This window comes from Acinonyx jubatus, chromosome E4, assembly GCF_027475565.1.
Source record: "Acinonyx jubatus isolate Ajub_Pintada_27869175 chromosome E4, VMU_Ajub_asm_v1.0, whole genome shotgun sequence".
In the NCBI taxonomy this organism is placed as follows: Eukaryota; Metazoa; Chordata; class Mammalia; order Carnivora; family Felidae; genus Acinonyx; species Acinonyx jubatus.
Genome location: NC_069395.1, coordinates 61,216,763 through 61,239,183, shown reverse-complemented (window position 1 = coordinate 61,239,183; position 22,421 = coordinate 61,216,763). Strand labels below are relative to the sequence as shown.

Here is a 22,421-nt window from a genome sequence, read left to right as displayed (position 1 = left end):
TGAATGCCAGTCAGTGGAGGAAAGGAAATCTACATGGTGGTGATGGTGGTGGGGGACCAGGAGTACCTGGACAGAAGTACCTGAACTCCAGTTTTGACCTGGCTCAGTCTCTGCCATACTGCAATGTTTTAGATGAAGTACGACATAAAATACCAGCCATTTGTGGAAGTATTTTGAGCTCGTAAGAGGCAGATCTTAGCTCTGTCTGTAATCAGACATCTTAAGAAGAATGTCTTTTTTAATGATCATAGAGTATGGGGACCAGAAGGTTATCTTTAAGGTTAATGTATCCTGTTATTAGTCCTTCCTTATTCCAAGATGGAATGCACAAATCCTAGAAAAAATGACTGATTCCTTTTCTACCCACCAGCCTTTCAAATACTGGAAGACACTGCCCCTGACCCCAGGTTTTTTCTTTTCCTTAACCAAATCCCCTGTATAGGATAAGATTAGTTTCCTAGGGCTGTCGTAACAAAATGTCCCAGACTGAGCCCCTTAAACAACAGAAATGTATTTTCTCACCATTCTGGAGCTTAGAAGTCTACGATCAAGGTGCTGCTGGTGGGGTTGGTTTTCTCTGAGGTCTGTGAGGGAAGGACGGGTTCCAGGCCCCTCTCCCTGGCTTGCCCTCACCCCTTCCTGCCTCTTTCCATGGCTGGCCTTCTGTGCACACACCCACTCCACCTTCTTCTCCTAAGGACTCCAGTCTTACTGGATTAGGGCCCTTCCCTAAGGACCTCATTTTAACTTAATCACCTCTTTAAAGATCTTGTCTCCCAAAGGGTCACATTCTGAGGTGCTAAGGTTAGGGCTTCGAGTTTGGGGGCACAGGGCAGCCTGCCACTGTGTGTGATAGTCTCCTTGCTGTTTTGTTTACTCTGCTGAAGGGGCTCCAGTGACCTTTCTTGGGTACGATACTTTAGTGAACATGGATAGGTAAACTTGGTTCTAGGTTTTGTTTGAAAACTTGTTGGTAGCTACTTACTCTCAACGTGAAGCCTTTCTTTTCTTGCTTTCCTGATTTCCCTTTCCTTCTCTCTGTCTCTCTCTCTCTTTGTGCTTCCCTAATTGTGACTTGAGCTTCACTGTAGGTCTATCTTATTTGACTCCCAGGAGACCTAGTTCAGGGGCTGTAGCTTTGCAATTCAGCATTCATTTCTTGAGCACTATTTTTGCCAGGCACTGTGTTAGACACGACAGACTCAGGAATAACTAAGAAACAGCTGTGTCCTCTGAGAGCTCGTCGATTGTGGGACGTTGGACAAATACATGCATGTTTGTCATGCAGGGTGTTCTGCACCGTAGTAGAGCTGCGAGCAAACTACGAAGTAGCCAGAGAAGGTAGCTGTGGATCTCGGGCAGGCAGAGAAGACTTCACACCAAAGGTGACCGACCTCAGGTTTGGCTTCTGAAAGATGATTAGGAATCTGTCTGGTGGATGCCGTGGGAACTGCACGGTGTAGTTCGAGAACAGTATTTATGGGTACACGTGAAAGATGAGACGTCGCAGAGCAAGGAAGGAGCCAGATCAGAAGGCATCTGTGCCTTCACTGCAGGATTTTAAGCAGGGCAGTAACGTGCCCAGCTTCTGTGTTTGGAAGGTCACTCCTGTGAGCGAGTGGCTGTGGAGGTCGAGGAGAACAGCAGGGAAACCAACCAGGACTCCAATGCAATCTTGTAGATGGGGAATCATGAGGAGCTCAATGAAGAAGTGATTTTGGAGGGAGTTGGTGAGACCACATATGGGGCAGTTCCAGTTTCCGGCTTGAGTCCTGGGAGCATGGTGGTGCCATCAGCTGAGTGGAGACAATGGAAGAGTAGCAGGAATCCGGGTGGAGGTGGCCAGTGGCAACGGAAGGAAAGACTGAGGCTGTGTCTCATTGACTTCTCAGCCCTGACAGACTTTCCCGGAGATGCTGATTCTGGGAAGTGTCTCCTTGGACTTAATCCTGTAGCACCTGCATAATAAAGTGATTGTCACATGGGTTAGCAGTCCATGTGGAGGCTGGGCTTATTTGTATTTGTAACTCAACAGATTTCCAGGTAATTAATCCATACCATTCTTGTCTTGGGAAATGGAATGCTCCTGGGTAGTTGCAACTCAATTTAGAAAACCAGACAGCACTCATTAGTTTCTGTGGTTGCCTCTTTCAAGCTCTTTCTGTTTTCTGGAGGTGTTTCTCGGCACTTTGATGAAATACCAGCGCATATTGGAACCGTAAATCCTTTTAGTGCACACAAGCGATTTTTTTTCCCCCTTGAAGTTCCCAGGAAGATAATAGACATTGCTTTTAGTAACAGTCCTTCATGTATACACTTTGCAAGATTTTACCTTTGGGGAGAAAAACTTTTTATTTATTTATTTATTTGTTTGTTTGTTTGTTTGTTTATTCAATATATTAAATTTATTGTCAAATTGGTTTCCAGTGCTCATCCCAAAAGGTGCCCTCCTCAATACCCATCACCCACCCTCTCCTCCCTCCCACCCGCCATCAACCCTCAGTTTGTTCTCAGTTTTTAAGAGTCTCTGGGGAGAAAAACTTTTATATGATTTTTATCTTTATCTTTCTCAACAGACCCCATGCTATGTTCTAGAACATACAGTACTCTTATTTGATACTAGTGGAAATACAAACCAAATTATTACTATTTTTCTAAGAGCATCAGTATCACAGCCAGCCTCTGTAACATCAACCTTTCATGTTCTTGCTCTGTACTGTGTACTGTGGTACTTACCTTCACACTGGCCCTCTGTAAGGGCATGAGGACCATTTCCATTTGGAAATCGGACCAAAAGGGAGCGGTTGCATTTTACTCAAGGGTGGACTGCAAATTTGTATTGAAACGGAGCCTGGACTACACTTTTTTTTGTCTTCCCATTCTGCTATCTACTTACTGATTTTAAATTCCCATACCATTTTGGTTATTTTGAACCAAATGGTATCTTACTCTTTTTTTTAATGTTTATTTATTTTTCAAGGAGAGACAGAGTGTGAGTGGGGGGAAGGGCAGAGAGAGAGGGAGACACAGAATCCGAAGCAGGCTCCAGGCTCTGAGCTGTCAGCACAGAGCCCCATGTGGGGCTCAAACTCACAAACTGCGAGCTCATGACCTGAGCCAAAGTCAGACGCTCAGCCCACTGAGCCACCCAGGCACCCTGATATCTTACTCTTTAAATCTAGATTTGGGAACTCCAACAGTATGGGAGGTACTGCTAATTGAAATATCCTTTTGGGGAGCCTCTAAGACATGTACTCCTGAATGCTAACATGCAACTTTAGACTTCTGTTTTAGCTTGTACGTGAACATTATTCTTCATTTAAAAAAAAATACTGTCTTCTGTCTCTTTTTATTTTATTTTATTTTGTTTTATTTATTTATTTATTTATTTATTTATTTATTTATTTGAGAGAGAGAGAGAGAGAGAGAGAGTAGGGGAGAGGCAGAGGGAGAAGGAGAGAGAGAATCCCAAGCAGACTCCACACCCAGCCCAGAGCTGATGTGGGGCTCTGTCTCACAACCATGAGATCATGATCTGAGCCAAAATCAAGAATCAGACACTTAACCAACTGAACCACCCGGTCACCCTTGTCTCTTTCCTCTTTTTCTATTCTCTTCTTTCTCAATTCACATAAGATATCAAGATATTTAGAGATTAACAAGAGAAAATGAATCATTTCTCCTTTTTCCTTGAATTTCTCTTTTAAACTATTCTTTAAAACTCAGGGCACCTGGGTAGCTCAGTCGGTTAGGTGTCTGACTCTTGATTTCAGCTCAGGTCTGATCTCATGTTCATGAGTTTGAGCCCCACATCAGGCTCTGTGCTGACAGTGCAGAGCCTGCTTGGGATTCTCTGTCTCTCCCTTTCTCTCTCTGCCCCTCCCCCACTGGCTCTCTCTCAAAACAAACATTAAAAAAAAAAGCCACAACAAACTCCAGTGATTCTGCTGGTTTATTTAAAAAGTAGTCCAGCCTCAGCTTTTATCTTGGGTAACATTTAAGTCATTTGTTAGATGGGCTCCATAATCTGAAATCCATACCTGTTTGGAACACATGTACTCGATTCAGTGGAGACTTTTAACCAGGAAAAAGAAAACATTTTAGGCTTAATATGTGTGTGTGTGTGTGTGTGTACACACACACACACAATATGTGAAATAGATACATAGTATGTATAGTTTATTTCACTTTATTTTTGTTACAGGTTTAGTCCTTTGAATGAATAAAGTCAGGGATACATCTTACTGAAGCCCAGGAGACTCCTGCATTTAACAGACTGTATTAGTCTCCAGTTGGGAGTATCAGGCAGAGCACTTCACTTTTTCTTTTCTCTCTTTTTGTTTTTCTTTTCTTTCTTCCTCTCTTGGAGCACAGTTGACACGCAGGGTTACATTGGTTTCAGGTGTGTAGCAGAGGAGAGCCTCACCTGTTGACTGTAGGTCTACACAGCTGACATCATGTTAATTCCAACACCTCTGTGAACAAGAGTGTGCACTTGCACGGCCGGATAGACCCACGCCTCGCCCAGCTTCTGACCACAAAGTTGGGTACTGCAGGATAGTTCCAGAATTCTTTTCCAGAATCACACGGATGCTCTGCCAGCACACTGTGACGTGGAACCAGATGCCTGTTCACGCAGACACATCTGGACGCGTCCAGGCGGAAAAAAAAAGCGTCTTCCTTATGCATCAGCCATCTGGGACTGTCTTTGGAAACTGGGAGTTTAGTGAGCCCACGTGTCTTCCGTTATCAACATCCATGATTCCTCCAGCCCCAAGCAGTTCAGCAGTGGGGAGTGAACGCAGGCTCCGTTTTCTGCTCTTTGCACACGTCCAGTTTAAGTGTGAACACCTGCCCATCCGTGAGCTGCTCAGCAGTGCTGTCATTGCTTTCTCTGCAATTGCAAGTTTAGTCAGCTTATTTGTGCGACACCAAGGAAAACGCATAATCTTGCGGGTTGTTGAAATTTCAACAAGCTGGTCTGTCAGGGTCCTTTAATTTCCCAAAAATGATTTGTGAAAGCAGACCAGTAAGTGATTGCAACAAATTTCCATCACATCCCTGACTTAATGAAACCAAATTGCTTTCAGATACTCTCCAACGTGGGGTGGCTAAGGGAAGGAACAGGAAGAAAAATCATGAGCATGGTTGTTCGCCAGCCTGTTACGTAACACACTTGACTGGCTTCAAAGTTCAGAGCACAGTTTTTTCCTAAGGGATGCTGCTACCAAAGCAGTTACCGTTTATATAAAACTCTGTTTCAGGAATCTAGCCAGTGTCATTGTTTATTGTGTGTGGGTGGCATTTATGGGTCCTAGATGGAACCTGGCAGTTCCAGAAAAGTAGGGGTTCTGTTTTACATCCGTTTTGTTCACGAACGAACTTTCTGAGCTCCAAGGTGAATCCCAGTTATGGGACTTCAGCAGCTAGAATGGGACCAAATCCTCAGGATCCGCCTGGGTCTGAGGAAGGTCCCTTGCAAAGGAAGAGGAGTAAAGTATCCTAGAGTGACCAGCATTGTTTTTTCTTGAAATAATCATGAACTCTGCAGCAGAGAAAGGACGTGGGCTGGGGCACGGGTGGAGGGACCTGCCTGAATGGAGAGGTCTAAGGAGTAAATCCTCCTAGGTAGCTGAGAGGGGCAGACAGCTCACCCCTCCACCCCCGGGGGAGGACCACAGTCTGGGAAGGGATGGATCAAAGGAGGTGAAAAGTTGAGAGCCCAGGCCAGCTCCACCAGGGAGCCCTGGAATGAGCTCAGTCCTCCATAGCGATGGTGCTAAGACTTTCACACCGCCCCGGGAACCGCTGTGGCTTGGAAGGGGATGTGCACTGTTGTTGGTGCCAGAGGCCCAGCCACATTGTCTTGGACAAAGACTGGTGGTAGGGGAGCCTGCTAACCTCAGAGTGGAGTCTGGTGCCAGTACTTGTAAGACAGGAGCAAACAGGGTTGTTCTCGTGAGCATAGCTGAGACTCGTGGGCATAGACAGAGAAGGGCAGAAAGGGAAGATAGGCTCTTACTCCCTGAGTAAATGGAAGTGGAGGCGAGTTTTAATTTGAGGAGGAAAAGAAGATCACCTAGGGGACGCCTGGATGGCTCAGTCAGTTAAGTGTCCAACTTCGGCTCAGGTCATGATCTCGTGGTTTGTGGGTTCAAGCCCCATGTCAGGCTCTGCGCTGACAGCTCGGAGCCTGGAGCCTGCTTCCGATTCTGTGTCTCCTCCCTCTCTGCCCCTCCCCAACTCATGCTTTGTCTTTCTCTCTCTCAAAAGTAAACATTAAAAAAAAAAGACAATTCAATAAACAATGGGCCAAAATGTGAGAAGGCAAGATTCAGAGATCAGTAAATACAAACAGGCAATGCACACTTGAAATGCTGCTTGAACTCACAAGTGATCAGGACCATGCAAATTAAAGCACCGCCATGATTCTGTTTGGTGTTTATCAGTTTATCGGAATAGAGGGATGACTGACAAAATCTAGAGACAGCATGGGGCACGAATACAGCATTGTTTGGGGGGAAGGTAGATAGATGCAGCTTTTCTAGAGGTCGGTCTGGCATTACCTACCAAAATGTGAAATGCCTGGATAAGCAATCCCACCTCTAGAAATGAATCGTCAGGAAAGAGCGATACCTATTTTTTCAAAGATATTTATTGTGGCACTGTTTAAAATAGTAAGCAAACAAAAAAGCTGGCCTGGGGCGCCTGGGTGGCGCAGTCGGTTAAGCGTCCGACTTCAGCCAGGTCACGATCTCGCGGTCCGTGAGTTCGAGCCCCGCGTCGGGCTCTGGGCTGATGGCTCAGAGCCTGGAGCCTATTTCCGATTCTGTGTCTCCCTCTCTCTCTGCCCCTCCCCCGTTCATGCTCTGTCTCTCTCTGTCCCAAAAATAAATAAACGTTAAATAAATAAATAAATAAATAAATAAATAAAATAGTAAGCAAACAAACAATCTAAATGTCCACTTCCAGGGAGACTTAAGCACATTATAGCATGATCAGTCTGTTATGGTGGTTAAGACCACAGACGTCGGAACCTGATGGCCTGAGTCTAAATTATAGCACCATCTCTTACTTGCTCTATGACCGTGAGCAAATTCTTTATCATCTCCCGGTTTCTTCATCTGAAAGGGGATAATAGTACCTGTCACAGAGGGTTGTCATTAGCGATTAAATCCAGACACGAAAAGTGCTTAGAGCCTGAGACAGCGAGCATTGGTAGAAGTGTTCTCTCTTATTATTGTTGTTGCTGTTGTTATTTTATTCTGAGAAATACCAGTCAGTCGCTGAGGAGAATGAATATTCTGACCTGGCATATTGCATCATAAAAATGTTAAGTGATAAAAAAATATTTCAGAATAGTGTGCATGGTAAAATCTCACTTAGTGAAAGAAAAAATAAAAGTGTATTTTTATTTTTATTTAATTTTTCATTTTTTAAAATGTTTATTCATTTATTTTTGGGAGAGAGAACGTGCACAAGTGGGGGAGGAGCAGAGACAGAGAGAGAGAAACACAGAGAGAGAGCGAGAGAGAGAGAGAGACAGAATCCAAAGCAGGCTCCAGGCTCTGAGCTGTCAGCACAGAGCCTTACATGGGGCTTGAACCCACAAACTGTGACATCACGACCTAAGCCAAAGTTGGAGGCTTAACTGACTGAGCTACCCAGGTGCCCCTAAAATCATATTTTTCAAAGTCTGCAAGGGGAGGCACTTGAGTGGCTCAGTCAGTTAGGCATCTGACTCTTGGTTTCTGCTCAGGTCATGATCTCACGGTTCGTGGGGTCAAGCCCCATGTTGGACCCCACACAGACAGCACAGAGCCTGCTTGGGATACTCTCTTTTCCTCTCTTTCTGCCCCTCCCCACCTCTCTCTCTCTCTCTCTCTCTCTCTCAAAATAAATAAATAAACTTAAAAAAAAAAAGGTCTGCAAGCATATGTGCAAAACTGTTTCCAGGAATTTAAGTAGTTTAAGGCTTGGGACAGAGTAGGCTAGAAGCAAAGAAAGGAAGGTGATTGTATTTTATATCCCTCTAAATACATGAATGTTACTACAGCTTATATCACTTTTACAGTGAAAAAATAAGGCTATCTTACCTATCTGCTCAGTACAATGAGCATATTACATACAGCTTATATGCTGATTGGATATCGATCTAGTATAATATTGGAAAGGTTCTATTCAGTAGTTCCAGGCATCACTTAAAAATTGTTGTGTTTAAAGTTTGGTTAAGTTAGAGCCCACTACAAATGCCTAAAATCAGTAAGTCCCCATGAAAACTCAACCATTTGGGGATATGAGTTGTTTTGGAACTCAGAATACTCTGGCTAAGCGGAAAGACCTTATTATGAAAATAACAGATTTTCATTTCCTCTCTAATTTTATAACTCTTGGCAATACAACCTTTATTTTGCTGTGAAATGTTGGAAAAGGAGAGGAGTGTATGACTGAGTCTTATTTTTCCAAAATAAATACATTTTAATTTTGCCTTGAGATTGTAGGGTTCTGTCATATCAGACTATCGCCTGGAAAGGGGCTGCAGGGGATCGATGGCAGGAGGCTTTCCTCCGAGCTGTAGACTTCAGCTTGAGTACTTCCATCACAGACCGGCTGAAGCAGCTTTAGAACTCTCCGAAAGAGGTCATTTGAAAGAGGGCATTTCCTTGGGGATGCTAGGGAGCCCTGGCTCTGGTGAGGCTCACACACTACACCACCCAGTGGGTTCTGACAGTAATGTCACTGTGTGCCAGAGGGACACCACTTCCCTTGCAGCTTGGATTGTCCCTTAGCATCACACGGTGTGGAGGAGGTCAAGTTAGTGAAGACTGTAGTTTTGTATTTGTAACTCTGTTTGTTCCTTTCTCCAGTGGACTGGGCTATTGCCCAGTGGCTGTAGTCAGTCAAGAAAAGACATTGTTGCAGAAATTCTAAGAAGATAACTTTTATTCTTTTGGGAAGAGCAAAGGAATTCTCTATAAAAACCATAAAATGTTTTGTTTTCCTTACTTGCCCTTAAAATTTTGAAAAATTTTGAGCAGTCCAAAATGTGCACAGAATCCTGTAACCGGTACTGAGAGATTATGCAGAATTGGCACATATTAAGATTTTGTAGTACTGAGTGCACTTCATCATTTTTATTTTTATTTTATTTTATTTAAAAAAATTTTTTTAATGTTTATTTATTTTTGAGACAGAGAGAGACAGAGCATGAATGGGGGAGGGGCAGAGAGAGAGGGAGACACAGAATCGGAAGCAGGCTCCAGGCTCTGAGCCATCAGCCCAGAGCCCGACACGGGGCTCGAACTCATGAACCGTGAGATTGTGACCTGAGCTGAAGTCGGACGCTCAACCGACTGAGCCACCCAGGCGCCCCACACTTCATCATTTTTAACTGAAAGAAACAAAACATTCCGGCAAAGATGAAGTCCCTTTTGTATCTATCCCAAATTTCACATCGTTTCCTCATTTCCCTCTGACAGTCACTATTATCAATTTGGTAAAGATTTTTATGACCCATTTTTGTTTCTACTTTGAAGATCTGTTCAATTCAGTAAATATTACTCACCTTCTGCCATGTATCTGGTGCCATTTTGTATACCTGGGATACATCGGGGAACAAAACAGATGCAACTCTTTCCCTTCATGAAGCTTATACCCTAACTGAGACACACAGCACGTTTTTGCTATCATACAGTATATTGGGAGAGAAAAGTGCTATGGATAAAAGGAAAATTAGAGCAGCATGAGGGGGACCAGAGTTATGTGTATGGGTGAGCAGGAGAAGCATCTTTGACAGGGTGAGATTGGGCCAAGTCTTGAAGGAGGTAAGGGAATTAGCCCAGTGGTTTTGAAGCAGGAGAACATCAGGGCAGAGAACCTGCCAGCTGAGGATGCGCCTGGCATCACTGAAGACCAAGGGAGGCCAGTGTGGCTGTGCTGGAGGGAACAGGGAAGAGATGAGGAGGGACAGCGTTAGCGGCGGGCACAGGAGCTGGGCTCCTGTGGGGCTCTGGACCAGTGTTGGAAGGTTGGCCTGAATAGTCGATGGGAAGCCCCAGGAGGGTGGCAGTTGACAGATGACACACTCTGGGTGCTGTGTTGAGGGTCGATTAGAGGGGTCAACAGCAGCACGAGGGGGACAATGACTGCAGTAATATGAAGGGAGATGGTGTTGACCTTGACCAGAGTGGTTGCATTCTGGATGTGTTTGGAAAGTAGAGTCAGATGATTTTCTTACAGGTTACATTTGGAGTATCAGAGAAAGAAAGGAGTTAAGGGAGATTTCCCCCCCTTTTTTTTCTCTAATCTGGGTGAAACTCACATAACCTAAAATGAGCCATTTTTAAGCATATGATTCAGCAGCATTTAGTGCCTTCATAGTGTTGTGTGATCACTACCTCTGTGTAGTTCCTGGCAGCTACTAATCTACTTTCTGTCTCTGGACTTGTCCATTCTGGATATTTCATGTAAATGGAATCACATAATATGTGATCTTTTGTGTCTGGCTTCTTTCACTTATGATGATGTTTTCAAAGTTCATCCATGTTGTAACATGTGTTGATAGCTCATTCTTTTTATGCTGGATAACATTTCACTGTATGGATACACCACACATTATTCATCCACTCATCCACTGATGGACATTGCATGGTTTCTGCTTTGTAGCTGTTGTGATAGTATTGCCACAAATACTTGTACACAGGTATTTGTTTGAACATCTGTTGTCCATTCTTTGGGATATATGCCTAGGAGTGGAAATGCTGGATCATCTGGTAGTTCTGTCTTTAACTTTTTGAGGAGCTGTCCAACTGTTTTCCACAGGGTGGCTGCACCATTTTACATCCCAGCCAGAAATGTGTGAAGGTTCCAGTTTCTCCACATCCTTGCCAACATTTGTGATTTTCCATTATTAAAAAAAAAAAAAAAAAGTTAATTGTAGCCATCCAGTGTGATTCCAGAGTGTCTGGCCTTCAAGGATAGAGTTGGTATTGTTGAGATGAGTATGAAAGTGGGTTAAAGAGGGTAGATTGGACTGAACAGTGTTCAGTTTGGTTAGGTTGAATCTGAGATGCCCCTTAGATGCCCAAGTGGCATTGTTGCATTGACGTTGGATAGATGGGTCTGGAGCTAGCAAAAGAGGTTGGGGCTGGTGATAGAATTGGGGAGTCATTGGCATTTAATTGCTACTTAAAGCCATGGGACTGGAATGTAGATGGAGAAGAAACCAAAGACTGAGCCCAAAGGCACTCCAAAATTGAGAGCGTGGGCGGAGGAGGAGGGGCGTGCAAAGTAGACTAAGAAGGAACAGCCAGCAAGGTTGACAGAAAATCAGGAAGGTTTGATGTACCAAGAGGCCAAGTGGAGAAATCGTATCGAGGAGGAAGAATGACCTATTGTGTGAAAGGCTTTCAAAGGTCAGGTGTGATTAGAAATGAGAGCCGACGTCAGGTCTGGCAATGTGTGGAGGTCATGTGTGGTGTCAATGCAGTGGCAGGGAAGGGAGACAGTATAGACAATACTTTGCAACTTTTGTTGCAGGAAGTAAAGAAATGACACAGTGACTGGTGGGGAAAATGGGGAGAAGGGAAGGTCTTTTTGTTCCTTTTTAAGGTGGGAGGAATAATAATAGCATTTTGTGTGCTGATAGGAATGATTCAATATAGAGCGAAAAATACATTTTTTTGTAGAAGAGGGGCAATAACTGAAGTGATATACTTGAGGGACAAGTAGAGGGACTGCCTTTAGGCAGAAGCAGGGCTAGTTCCTCCTTGGTACCAGCGGGGAGGCGGGCCCTGGATGGTGGGCAGATGAGGCAGTGGGATCTGTGGAAATAAAGCAAGAGCAAAGGTCATAAGCTGAGAGTACAGACCATCCAGAAGGTGTTGGAAGTTTGGAGAGAGATAAGAAAATGTGAAATAGCCCTTTGGGAGAGTGGGTGAATCAGTGGATTGATTGGCAATGAGGAGAGTGGTTGCTTGGGAGCACTGGGGGATCCCCTGCTGATGCAGACATGATACGAGGTTTGCTTTTCTCCAGCTACGCATGGCTGTGCAGGTGCAGGAGTGAAGGGCGCATGTGTTGCATGCTGGAGGGCAAAGCAAGGACAGTAAGAGGAGAAGGGCAGAAAATAGAGGCCACGTGGAAGACCGTGATTGCACGGATTGGTTTTGATTTCCAGCTGACGTAGGGGAGGAAAAGACCTCCAGGGCTGAGATATGGTGACATGGTGCTGTGATCAAATGGGTCGCTGATCCTAGTGGGGGCAAAAAAAAAAAAAAAAAAAATCACTGGAGTCAGGATAGCAGAGAAAGTGAGAGGAGAAGATAGAGACTTGTGGCAGACAGTGGGGTGCATTACACTGAGATTCTGGAGCGTTTGCAGCTGGTGGTGATGACGTGAGAGCCAGTGGCTGAGGCTGAGTGGGGATTATTGAAAGGGATGGTTCAAGGAGACGAGACCCCACAGCACTGGGAAGGTCTCTTACATGTGTACTGACATGTCCAAGGTTAAGACACAGGCAGTGATAGAGTCCATTGCAGAGAGAAGGGAGAAGAGAGCTGACCTGGTGGGTCAGTAGACCACGGGGACACTCAGGACACTGAGTATTGGGTGATCTCCTCTGATGGCATGAAATTCGAGCTGGGGCTTCTTTTGGGAGAAGGGAGGGGGAAAGAATGGTCTCAAAGTGGCAGGGAGGGGCAGGGAGGAAGTCTGCTGCCATCCTGATCCAGTGGTCCAAGGACTAAGAGGAAAACAGCTTTGCCTTGAGAGGACCACAGGGAAAGCAGTAGTCCCAGAGGACAGCCAAGTTGGTGCCAGGAGGTGAAGGGAAGGTTGAGAAATGGATGATATAATAATAGTATTACATAGATGATATAATCGGTGTTTTGTTAAAATAGATATTATAGGCACATATCATGTAATAGATCAGATAAGGCACAAATTGTAGAACTGTTTCGTGCATATACAGCTTTTTAAAAAAGGCAATGCAGTATCCAAAATCAGAATCTTCTTATGTGATTGCAGCGCCCTTCCTAAATGTATGACCTATGACTTAGAGAATAACCAGCTGCATACTAAAATAATACTCCAGCTGAGCCCCAGCACATAAGGGTTTTTTTATCAGCTGTTTGTGGAATAAATGAATATAATGTCATTACATCGGGTTGATATCAAGGAGAATATAGCAGAGACCTAGAATTTCTAAGGAAATGTTCTGTTCCCTGTGACGGTTCTGATATTCCACTTAAATATTTACTGGGAGTTGAATATCTGCTATATGATGGTGTTGTATGGGACAGATAAAGTGCCTGCTTTAATGGAGCTTAAATATAAAATAAAACAAATATTTATTTACTTTTGAGAGAGTGAGACAGAGTGCAAGTGTGGGAGGGGCAGAGAGAGAGGGAGACACAGAATCTGAAGCAGGCTCTATGCTGACAGCTCAGAGCCAGATGTGGGACCCAAACCCACAAAGTGTGAGATCATCACTGAGCTGAAGTCAGATGCTTAACCAACTGAGCCACCCAGGCGCACCAGTGGAGCTTAAGGTTAAATGGGTACAAATTCATGGGCATGAGACTAGATTTTTGAATGAAGAGTCTTGTTCATTATTAGATATCTTCCAATTAGACTTCCAAATATTATTCACAATCTTATTCAGAAGTGGGCCCATTTTTATTTATGCATAGCTAGACCTTCTTATAGCCCCACTATACTTGTGGGACACAGATATGTGTGTGTGTGTGTGTGTGTGTGTGTGTGTGTGTGTGTGTGGTGTATGTGTGTGTGCTACATATGTATGTGTGTGTATATGTTTCCTTGTGGAGGAACGGGACAGTAGACAAGGGAGTAAGGAATCACATCTCTGTTATCCTTCCTCCCTTCTCCCGTCAAATATGAAAGCCTAAGTTATTGAGTAGAGAATTATTGGAAATTAGGACATTCACTTCTTTTGTAATTCACTAATGCTATTTCTATAGATTGTAGAGTACCATTTGGATAAGTGAGTGGAATTTATTTATTTAAATATATACAGAAAAAATAAGCAAGAGCGTTCTAGGCATCTTTATGGTGTTTTATTATAGATACTTCCTTTTTTAAAACACTAGAGACATTATTTTTGTTCCCATTCAAATGCATACGTGGCAAGAATTAGACAGGAAATCCCTTGAACACAGTGGCCAGCGTGGGCTTTGGTAGACTGAAATCACAAGATCCCTTTGAAGGGACAACAGATTCTTGGCTCCAGATCTGTGTTCCAGTGTGAAAATGTAGGCCCAGAGGGGCCAGATCTTCCTATTTTTCAAGAGAAATAAAAAAAAAATTAGATTTTAATGAGTTCCCATTTTTAAAACGTTTACTGTATGACAGAAGCTACAGAGAACATTCATTCCACAGGTGGCCAGTTTGAGACCTCTGAATTAGACTGTCCACAAACACATGCATCTACGATGGTCAGTGCATACATAGTCAGTCCAAGTAGGCAGACTTCCTTGCGGATTTCTGCCCTTAGAGTGCAGAAGTCCCAGTATTCCCCATTCTGTATTAACTCTGTTTACATTCTGTGGTGATGGAGATGTTCTGTCGTGTGCTGTCCAATACAGTAGCTACGAGCCACAGAAGACTACTAACTCTGGAAATGTGGCTAAGGTGACTAAGGAACTGAATTTTTATTTTATTTGATTTTAGTTAATTTAAACTTAGTCACATGTGGCTACCAAGCCTTAGCCAGTGGTGTCTTAGCCAGTGGCTACCAAGCCTTACCATGGTGTCTGTAAATTCTCATCTTCTCAGAAGCCCAACCGAGAGTTACTGAATCAAACCAAAGATATGCTTTTGATTCGCAAAATGGAGCAAGGGAAGGCAATACACCCACCCCAATGTTCAAAGTTTTATACCTCTAAATATATGAAGCTTACAAATCAAGCTGACATACTCTTAAGTAAAATATGTTCCATCCTCCTACCTGGACAAGTATTTCTTCATAATGGCCTGGAAGGCCAGGTTCAAATTCAGGATTCCTGGACTCATCGAGTACTGGCTTGGAGCATGTGGTGTGGGGAGAGCTGGCCCCCCCACCCCCACACCAGCTCCATCCTGCACCACAATGGCCTGACCAGTGAGCCAGGATAGAGTGGAACTTTACCTAACTGGGACTCAAGGACTGTCAACGGACACTTCTGTTCCTATGTCATGTTCCACCTGTTCCCCCTTTTGGCTGTAGCTGCATCTGACTTGAAGACACCACACGCAGCTTTGCAGAACTGCCATACAGAATGAGTTCCTGTGTTGATTTGGGTCTAGACCTACCCTCTGGGACAAGCACTGTGATCGGATTGATGCCTCTTGGGACCTCACGGAGGTGCCTACCTCACTGCCTCCAAATTGAGGGATAATCACTCTTCTGGATGGGCTTGTGCTGAATTCTTCGGAGGCAAAATTAGAACTGAAGTTGGCTGCTGCTTTTAAAGAGCATTTAAGAACTGAAACAAGCAATGGGCACAGATGTGACTCTGGCCGAAGGTTAATAAGGAGAGTTCACTTCATTAAGCTCCTTATTTACTATCACTAAATCATCTTTGGCAATATGCCTGGGCAGACTTTTCTTACTTGGGGTGATCATTTATGCCAAAAGAATTGGGCAGGCGAAGATAGCTTACAGATTGCTTTTAAACCGTGGGTAAATCAGTCCAGTGAGTTCCATGTGATTAAAGTCATTAGCCAAAAGATCAGGTATCTTCATGCTTAGGATGTGTTCCTGGATTATCCTCATCAAAATAACGTCTTTCAAATGATTTCTGGTATTAAAGTAGATAACAAAACATAACAGTTGTACTACATGCACACATACTTGCATGTGAAACCCTTGAACTCAGGGTCAGGTGGAGGATGGCTTGGGAAGCTGGTTTTGAACCACTGATTGGTCACATTCTTTTCTAGTTGGAGGCATTCACACAGGTTGTACTTGGTAATGAAAACTGGTCACCAGCCGCTCAGGCAAAGCTGGAGAACGCTACCCTTGTTACACTGCAGCTCCCTCCTGTGGTGAAAAGGGAGAATAGGAACATAATCCATGCCCCTGGAAGAAAACAGATGGTCCCAGGCACAGAACCGGAGAGGGTCAACTGAGATGGTCTGCAAAGATCCTGGGTCTCCATTCAGCTGTCTCCACAATTCAGGATTGTTTGCAAAGCAGGATCCATGTCTTCTACTGGATAGTTTAGACCCTGCAGAGGACTCTGTATATGATGGTTGCTACCCTCCTCCAGGGCATGTGCCTTTTATTGCTATCTCAATTTTTCTCCCTACTGTATCCACTTCTCATGGTTAGAAACCATCCGGCATGATTTCATATCTCGTAAATAATACCGTGATAGAAGTTAATGGGAATATTTTACTGCCGAAATATGTTTTTGTTCTTTGTTTCCTTCTGTGTGACTGTTCTCGTAATATAAATACTTGGCAATCTTGGGTGGTTTTAGGAAGTGATGGCTTCTTTTTCTCATTGCCTTGACCTAAATTTGTGTCTGCCAACATCAATTCCCATCTATTGAAACAGAAACCTTTGACACATTATTAGGAACTGAAAGGCATCCCTACATGCTTTGTGGCTCTTAGACTGAGAAGGGCTGCTTGAGATTACATTTGAAAACAGCGCCACCTTGCCCACGTGCTTATTTCTAAGGGATCCTGCAATCACTGGTCTATGGGTGCTCCTGTAGCCCTGCCTTCTGAACTGGCTACAACTGTGAGGCTGGACGGGGGTGGGGGGTGGGGGGGTGAGGCCACATGTATCCCAATAACAGCAAAACACTGGGCAATACAGGAGGGTGGGATTTGGGGTTAAAAGTGGCGATGGGAGAACCGTGGAAAGATAAGCAGTCCCCAGCCCTTCTCTTTGTTCTCTTGAGGGGGTGGACATAGGGGGAGGCATAATTTTGCTGCTGTGGAACAATTAGGAACCTACTATCCTCGATTTTCTCTGGATTCTTACCTCCAGGGGATTGTGGCAGCAGAGAGTAGGTGTTATGGTGGCCATGGGAGCCTCTAGTGTCTACTGGCTCCTTTTTTTTTTCTTTTTTTTTGGAATGCCAAGTAAATGCTATTCACGCAGGACCAACATTTTAAATACTGACCAATGAATCACGAGCATTCTTTGGAGGGAGGTAGTCATGTTTGGTGGGCTTCTCATACACATTTTATTTTTTAAAGATTTTATTTGTAAATAATCTTTACACCCTATGTGGGTCTCTAACTCACAACCCCAAGATCAGGAGTCACTCGCTCCACCAACTGAACTAGCCAGGCGCCCCTCATATACATTTTAAGTATCTCTTGAAGATGCAGTAAAGATTTCACTGAAAAGATAAAATGGATTTTTTATAAGAAAACACTAAAAGAGCTGGTATAGCTATTTGTACACATTTGTAAAAGAACTTCTCTTTTTTTTTTTTTTTTTTTTTTTTGCACACTTTCAGGTTCAAAGGGGTGGAGGCAGCTTGCCACTGGGCCTTTCACCCCTGGCTCTGAGACTGTACATTGTGTATCTTGAATGTCTCGGTATTCAGGAATATGTGGGAGGATGGGGCCATAGGGGTGCAAGAGGAGAGGACTGGCTTTTTGGATGTCTACATTTTTTAAATGTTTATTTATTTTTGAGAGAGAGACAGAGTGCAAGCAGGAGAGGGGCAGAGAGAGAGGGAGACACAGAATCCGAAGCAGGCTGCAGGCTCCGAGCTGTCAGCACAGAGCTCGACACGTGGGTCAAATCCATGAACCTCGAGATCATGACCTGAGCCGAAGTCAGATGCTTAACCGACTAAGCTATTCAGGTACCCCTGAATGTCTACATTTTTAATTGAAAGAATTTGCTATTTTTTAAAAACAATATTTGGGGGGCAGGGGCAGAGAGATGGAGAGAGAGAATCTCAAGCAGGCTCCGTGCTGTCAGCACAGAGCCTGATGTGGGGCCAGATCCCGTGAACTGTGAGATCATGACCTGAGCTGAAATCAAGAGTCAGACACCTAACTGACTGAGCCACCCAGGCACCCTGAAAAAATTTACTATTTTATAGGAAATTCCAATTTCCCCCCACTTCTCACCAGAAGTTTCTAACTTTCCTGCTGGTGGGGTCTGGGGCTGGTATCAGTGAGGGGGATGTGATTCAGTGATTCAGTGAGTTCTGACAACATCAAGCCAAGAAGTCTTAACAATTTTGATTAACACAAGTGTCCAAACAAGTCTTAACATTGACAGACTCCTTATTCAGTCAGCAGACAGACGGTTATTCAGAAAGGCTTCCTCATATTCCCTTGTGGTTTCTGCCAGATGGCAATTTATATGAGAAGACGTTCGTTCTTCTCAGGGAGAAATAATGCCGATACACCGTATGAGCATCTTTAGGGTGGAAACAGCACTGCTTCTAAATCTGCGTAGGTTTGTGTGGGGCTCTGATGCGGATGTAAGGGAGTTTCCCAGTGGGCCCCATGTGTGCAGGGGCCAGGAAGCAGGAACAGGTACTGTGACTTGAGGGGACTGCAGGGGGTTCTTTGGGACAGAAGTAGTGAATATTTGCAGGCATGGTGGGAGAGCAGAGTTTAGGGGGCCCGTTCATGAAGCCCCCGAACTGCCCTGGTGACTCATCTTAGTCTGATCTGCAGTCGGTGGGGACACCTCTCACAAACTGTGTGCAGGACTCACACGCCAGCCATGGAGCAAAGCCGTCAGGGGTGTCTTCCTGATGGAGGGAGGAGTGACCTTGCACTTTGAAGAACAGGGAGAAGGAAAGGAAGATGCTTCGCTGACACCACGGTACGGGTTTCCAGAGGCTAGCAGAAAAGAGGAGACGAGGCTTTTTAAAAAATTAATTTTTATTTTTTATTTTATTTTGTTGAGAGAGGGAGAGAGAAAAAGACAGAGTGTGAGCAGGGGAGGGGCAGAGGGAGAGAGAGAATCTCAAGCAGGGCTCAGCACGAAGTCTGACGTGGGGCTCGATCCCAGGAACCGTGAGACCATGACCTGAGCTGAAATCAGGACGGGGACACTCTGCTGACCGAGCCACCCAGGCACCCTGAGACAAGGCTCGTTTCCTGGTCACACGGCAGACAGTGTCGCCACCTCATTGCACGTGAGGGCAAGTGTGATGGGGCACGGTGCAGGGAGCAGCTGAAGCAGTGGGGAGTGTCCTAGAGATGGGACCATGAATGGGGCTCAAAATGAGCTGAGACCCCACACTAGGCTGTGTTGGCTCCTCCTAGCTCGAGAGAAAGTGTCTGACATTTCAGGGTTCCAGGGCATTGCTTTAAGGGTGTGCATGAATTCAGTAAGTATCTAGAACCTCCTTTGTTGCCAGCACTGAGCTACATCTTGGCCACAGAAACGGGCTCTGGTGTCTCACCTGGGCACCTGATTTGCCTACTATGTCTGCTTTTCTCTTTTAAAAGACTTGCCTCGTGAAAAGGGAGTAGTTTTCTTGGACTCTGTGGATTCACAGCTATTTCTTGATCAGGCCTGATGAACGCTATGAATTCTTTCTAAGAAATCAGAACCCTTGGCCATCGGCATGAATTTTATTCCTTGTGTTGAATTTGCAAGCTGTGCTGGAAGTTATTCTTGCCCTTTCTCGCCTAACCTCTTAGGGGGTGTGGACCTTTCTTTTGGTGTGAGGAAAGCTGTCACGAGAGGAACCCAACCCCAGCCTAGAACACATCAGGCTGCAAGTAAAAGGAATTTTAGCAGTTTGTAGGACTGCTCACATTTTCAACAATTATGGAGAAGTAACTAATTCAGCAATAAATATTATACAATGTGTAGATGCTGTATTAGGAACATAGAAGGGAATAAAACCGACATGGCAACCATGTTACTGGAATCTATACTAAGCGAGGAAGGAACGGCAGATAAACAGTTTAGCAATTAATAGGTATTTTTGCTTTTGTGTACTATTTATTTAATTTTAAGTGTTTATTTATTTATTTATTTTTTTAACGTTTGTTTATTTTTGAGGCAGAGAAAGACAGCGCATGAACGGGGGAGGGTTAGAGAGAGAGACGGAGACACTGAGTCTGAAACAGGCTCCAGGCTCCGAGCTGTCAGCACAGAGCCGACGCGGGGCTTGAACTCACGAACCGTGAGATCATGACCTGAGCCGAAGTCGGACGCTTAACCGACCGAACTACCCAGCCGCCCCAGATGTTTATTTATTTTTGAGAGAGAGAGACGGTATGAGCGGAGGAAGGGCAGAGAGAGGGAGAGACAGAATCCCAAGCAGGCTCCACACTGTCAGCGCAGAGCCCGATGTGGGGCTCAAACCCACAAACCGTGAGATCACGACCGGAGCCGAAATCAAGAGTTGGGACACTTAACCGACTGAGCCACCCAGGTGCCCCTATGTTATTATTTTGGAGTCCTGGCCTGAGCTTTGATTGCGTAGTTGAATCCTTCTGAGATAGATGAATTTTTAAGCAATAAAATGTTGTCAAAACCTAGGAAAACAAAGAGCCCAGTGATTTGGTATGAGTGAGCAGACCTGGCTTGATTTAAAGCATCTTGGCAGATACAGTCCCTGCAGGTGAAGAGCTTCTGGCTTGTTCTTCAGGATAACATATGTTTCGTAGACTCCTTTGATGAGCAAAGAACTTTTCTTCCCACATGTTTGGATTTGACAGTGTGACACCGAACACTGTAGTCCAGACTTAGGTCCTGTGTTTGGTCCTTGGCACACCAGTGACGGAGCTGCTGTGACCCTGGTGGCCTCAGGTGCTCACCAGCCTTGCCCTCTCCCTTCCTCTCCATCTGGCCAGGGCTCTCCTCTCTGATAGGAAGAGTGGCGGTTCTGGTCAGGTTGGAGGTGTGTGGACGTGGGCAGAGTGCCTGTGTCCCCTGGGTCAGCTTGAGCTCCTGCTATGATTTCATCCCACAAAGCAACACAACCATCTCAGTTGAAAAGGAAAAGAGAGCGAGATCTAATTGAATGTAGCAGCCTTCGGTATTTGCTTAAAATGCTGCATGAGAGACCCGAATTGCTAAGAGCAGGTTCTAGGGGGAAATTCTGAAATTGCAAACTGCAGCCCTTTCTCCTCCCGCTTGGTTTGGCTGATTTCCAAAGCATCCAGGCCAGCAATTGAGGGACTGAAATGTAATCGGTGGCAATACATTTGTACCACATGAATCGTTCTCTGCCTCCAAAGCCTCCCGTGGCTGTGGGAACAGCACAGCAGCAGCAACAGCTCCTGGCTGCTGGACTCTGCAGGGAGGGAAGACTGGATCACAATGGTAAGAAACTCCCAAGATTTCTGCAGACCTAGTTTGTTACCTGGGAAGGAATACCTAGCATCTGCTGGTGACAGTGGCTGTGGGTCGCATGAGACTGAACTTGAGCTCTGGGGCACTGTCAGCCTTTTACTCAGAAGGGCAGGGAAACCCTTGGCACCAAGGTACTGACTTTTGAAAAATGATTCCTTTCGTGTCAGGAGCCTCGTAACTAATAAGGACCCTTTGCGGGGCTCTGCCGGGGAAGGACAGTCCCACAGTGACCTCAAAGGCGAGCCCTGATTAATGTGGTCTCTGATATGTGCTCTTCCTCTGAATGCAATTGTGATTTCCAGGAGCCTGCCTGAAAGAAAGAATCGCCTGCTTTCTCGATGTTTTCATGCGGGGGTACAAACCCATTCATAATGAAACAGCTATCTTTTCTGACTAGTGAGTTGTCACTAGTTGATGGGAGGCATTTGCAGATTAACCATTACTAGAGCAAACTTCGGAGTGTTTTTTTTTCCCCCTTTCAAAACTATTCTAGGTAGACAGTGACAAAAGGAGCCCATGTTCTAAAGGGAAGTGTAAGTGACTTTGGAGGAAGTTCGTTTGATTTCACTCTAGCAAAGCCAACACTGCCAGCGTGAGGCATGCCTTCATGGAAGTGTGAGGTCTTTGGACGAGGTGTGGGCTTCGTGGGAGGACGGTGTGCTGAGGTCGGGGTGGGCTGTGGTCTCTGTGGCTTCTCCGTGCACCTCTTCTGCTGTGCCCGTGATGCAGGACCAGTGGGAGGATTTGGTGTTAAGAGTGAAGCCACTAAACGTTTTCTTTAATAGTCAAGGGATGAAGGACAGTGGTCATAATAAGATTATATAACATTTAAGAGAAAATATAACCTATTACTGTATAGAGAGAATGCCTGAAATACATTTATTTGACTGCACAGCTGATGTGTGGGAAATGATTATTCTGTTTATAATCCAGATGAATGAAGAGAGTTCTGATGAAGGGGATGTGGGAATTTTTAGAAGTCTGCCTTTCCAACAACTCGGAAAAGGGGACACTGGGAACCAGATTTATGAAAATATTTCATCTCACTTCCTGCCCTCATCATCCATCCTAGATTGCTAGGAACAGACCCTGGAAACAGCTGCAGAGTTCAGGG

The 22,421-nt window shown here is 44.8% G+C and overlaps 1 protein-coding gene across 3 annotated transcripts in view; it reads left to right on the top strand.

Annotated features, from left to right (window-relative positions):
• PLD5 (phospholipase D family member 5) overlaps positions 1 to 22,421 on the top strand; it is a 416,641-nt gene that overhangs the window by 53,231 nt on the left and 340,989 nt on the right. The window contains exon 1 of one of the 3 annotated variants that reach the window (XM_027046399.2): positions 20,203 to 21,277. The exons of the other annotated variants lie outside the window; for them this stretch is intronic. Coding sequence (XP_026902200.1) covers positions 21,275 to 21,277 — 3 coding nt within the window. The 5' untranslated portion in view covers positions 20,203 to 21,274. Of the gene's footprint in view, positions 1 to 20,202; positions 21,278 to 22,421 lie in introns of those variants that run through there. 3 annotated transcript variants of the gene reach the window in all.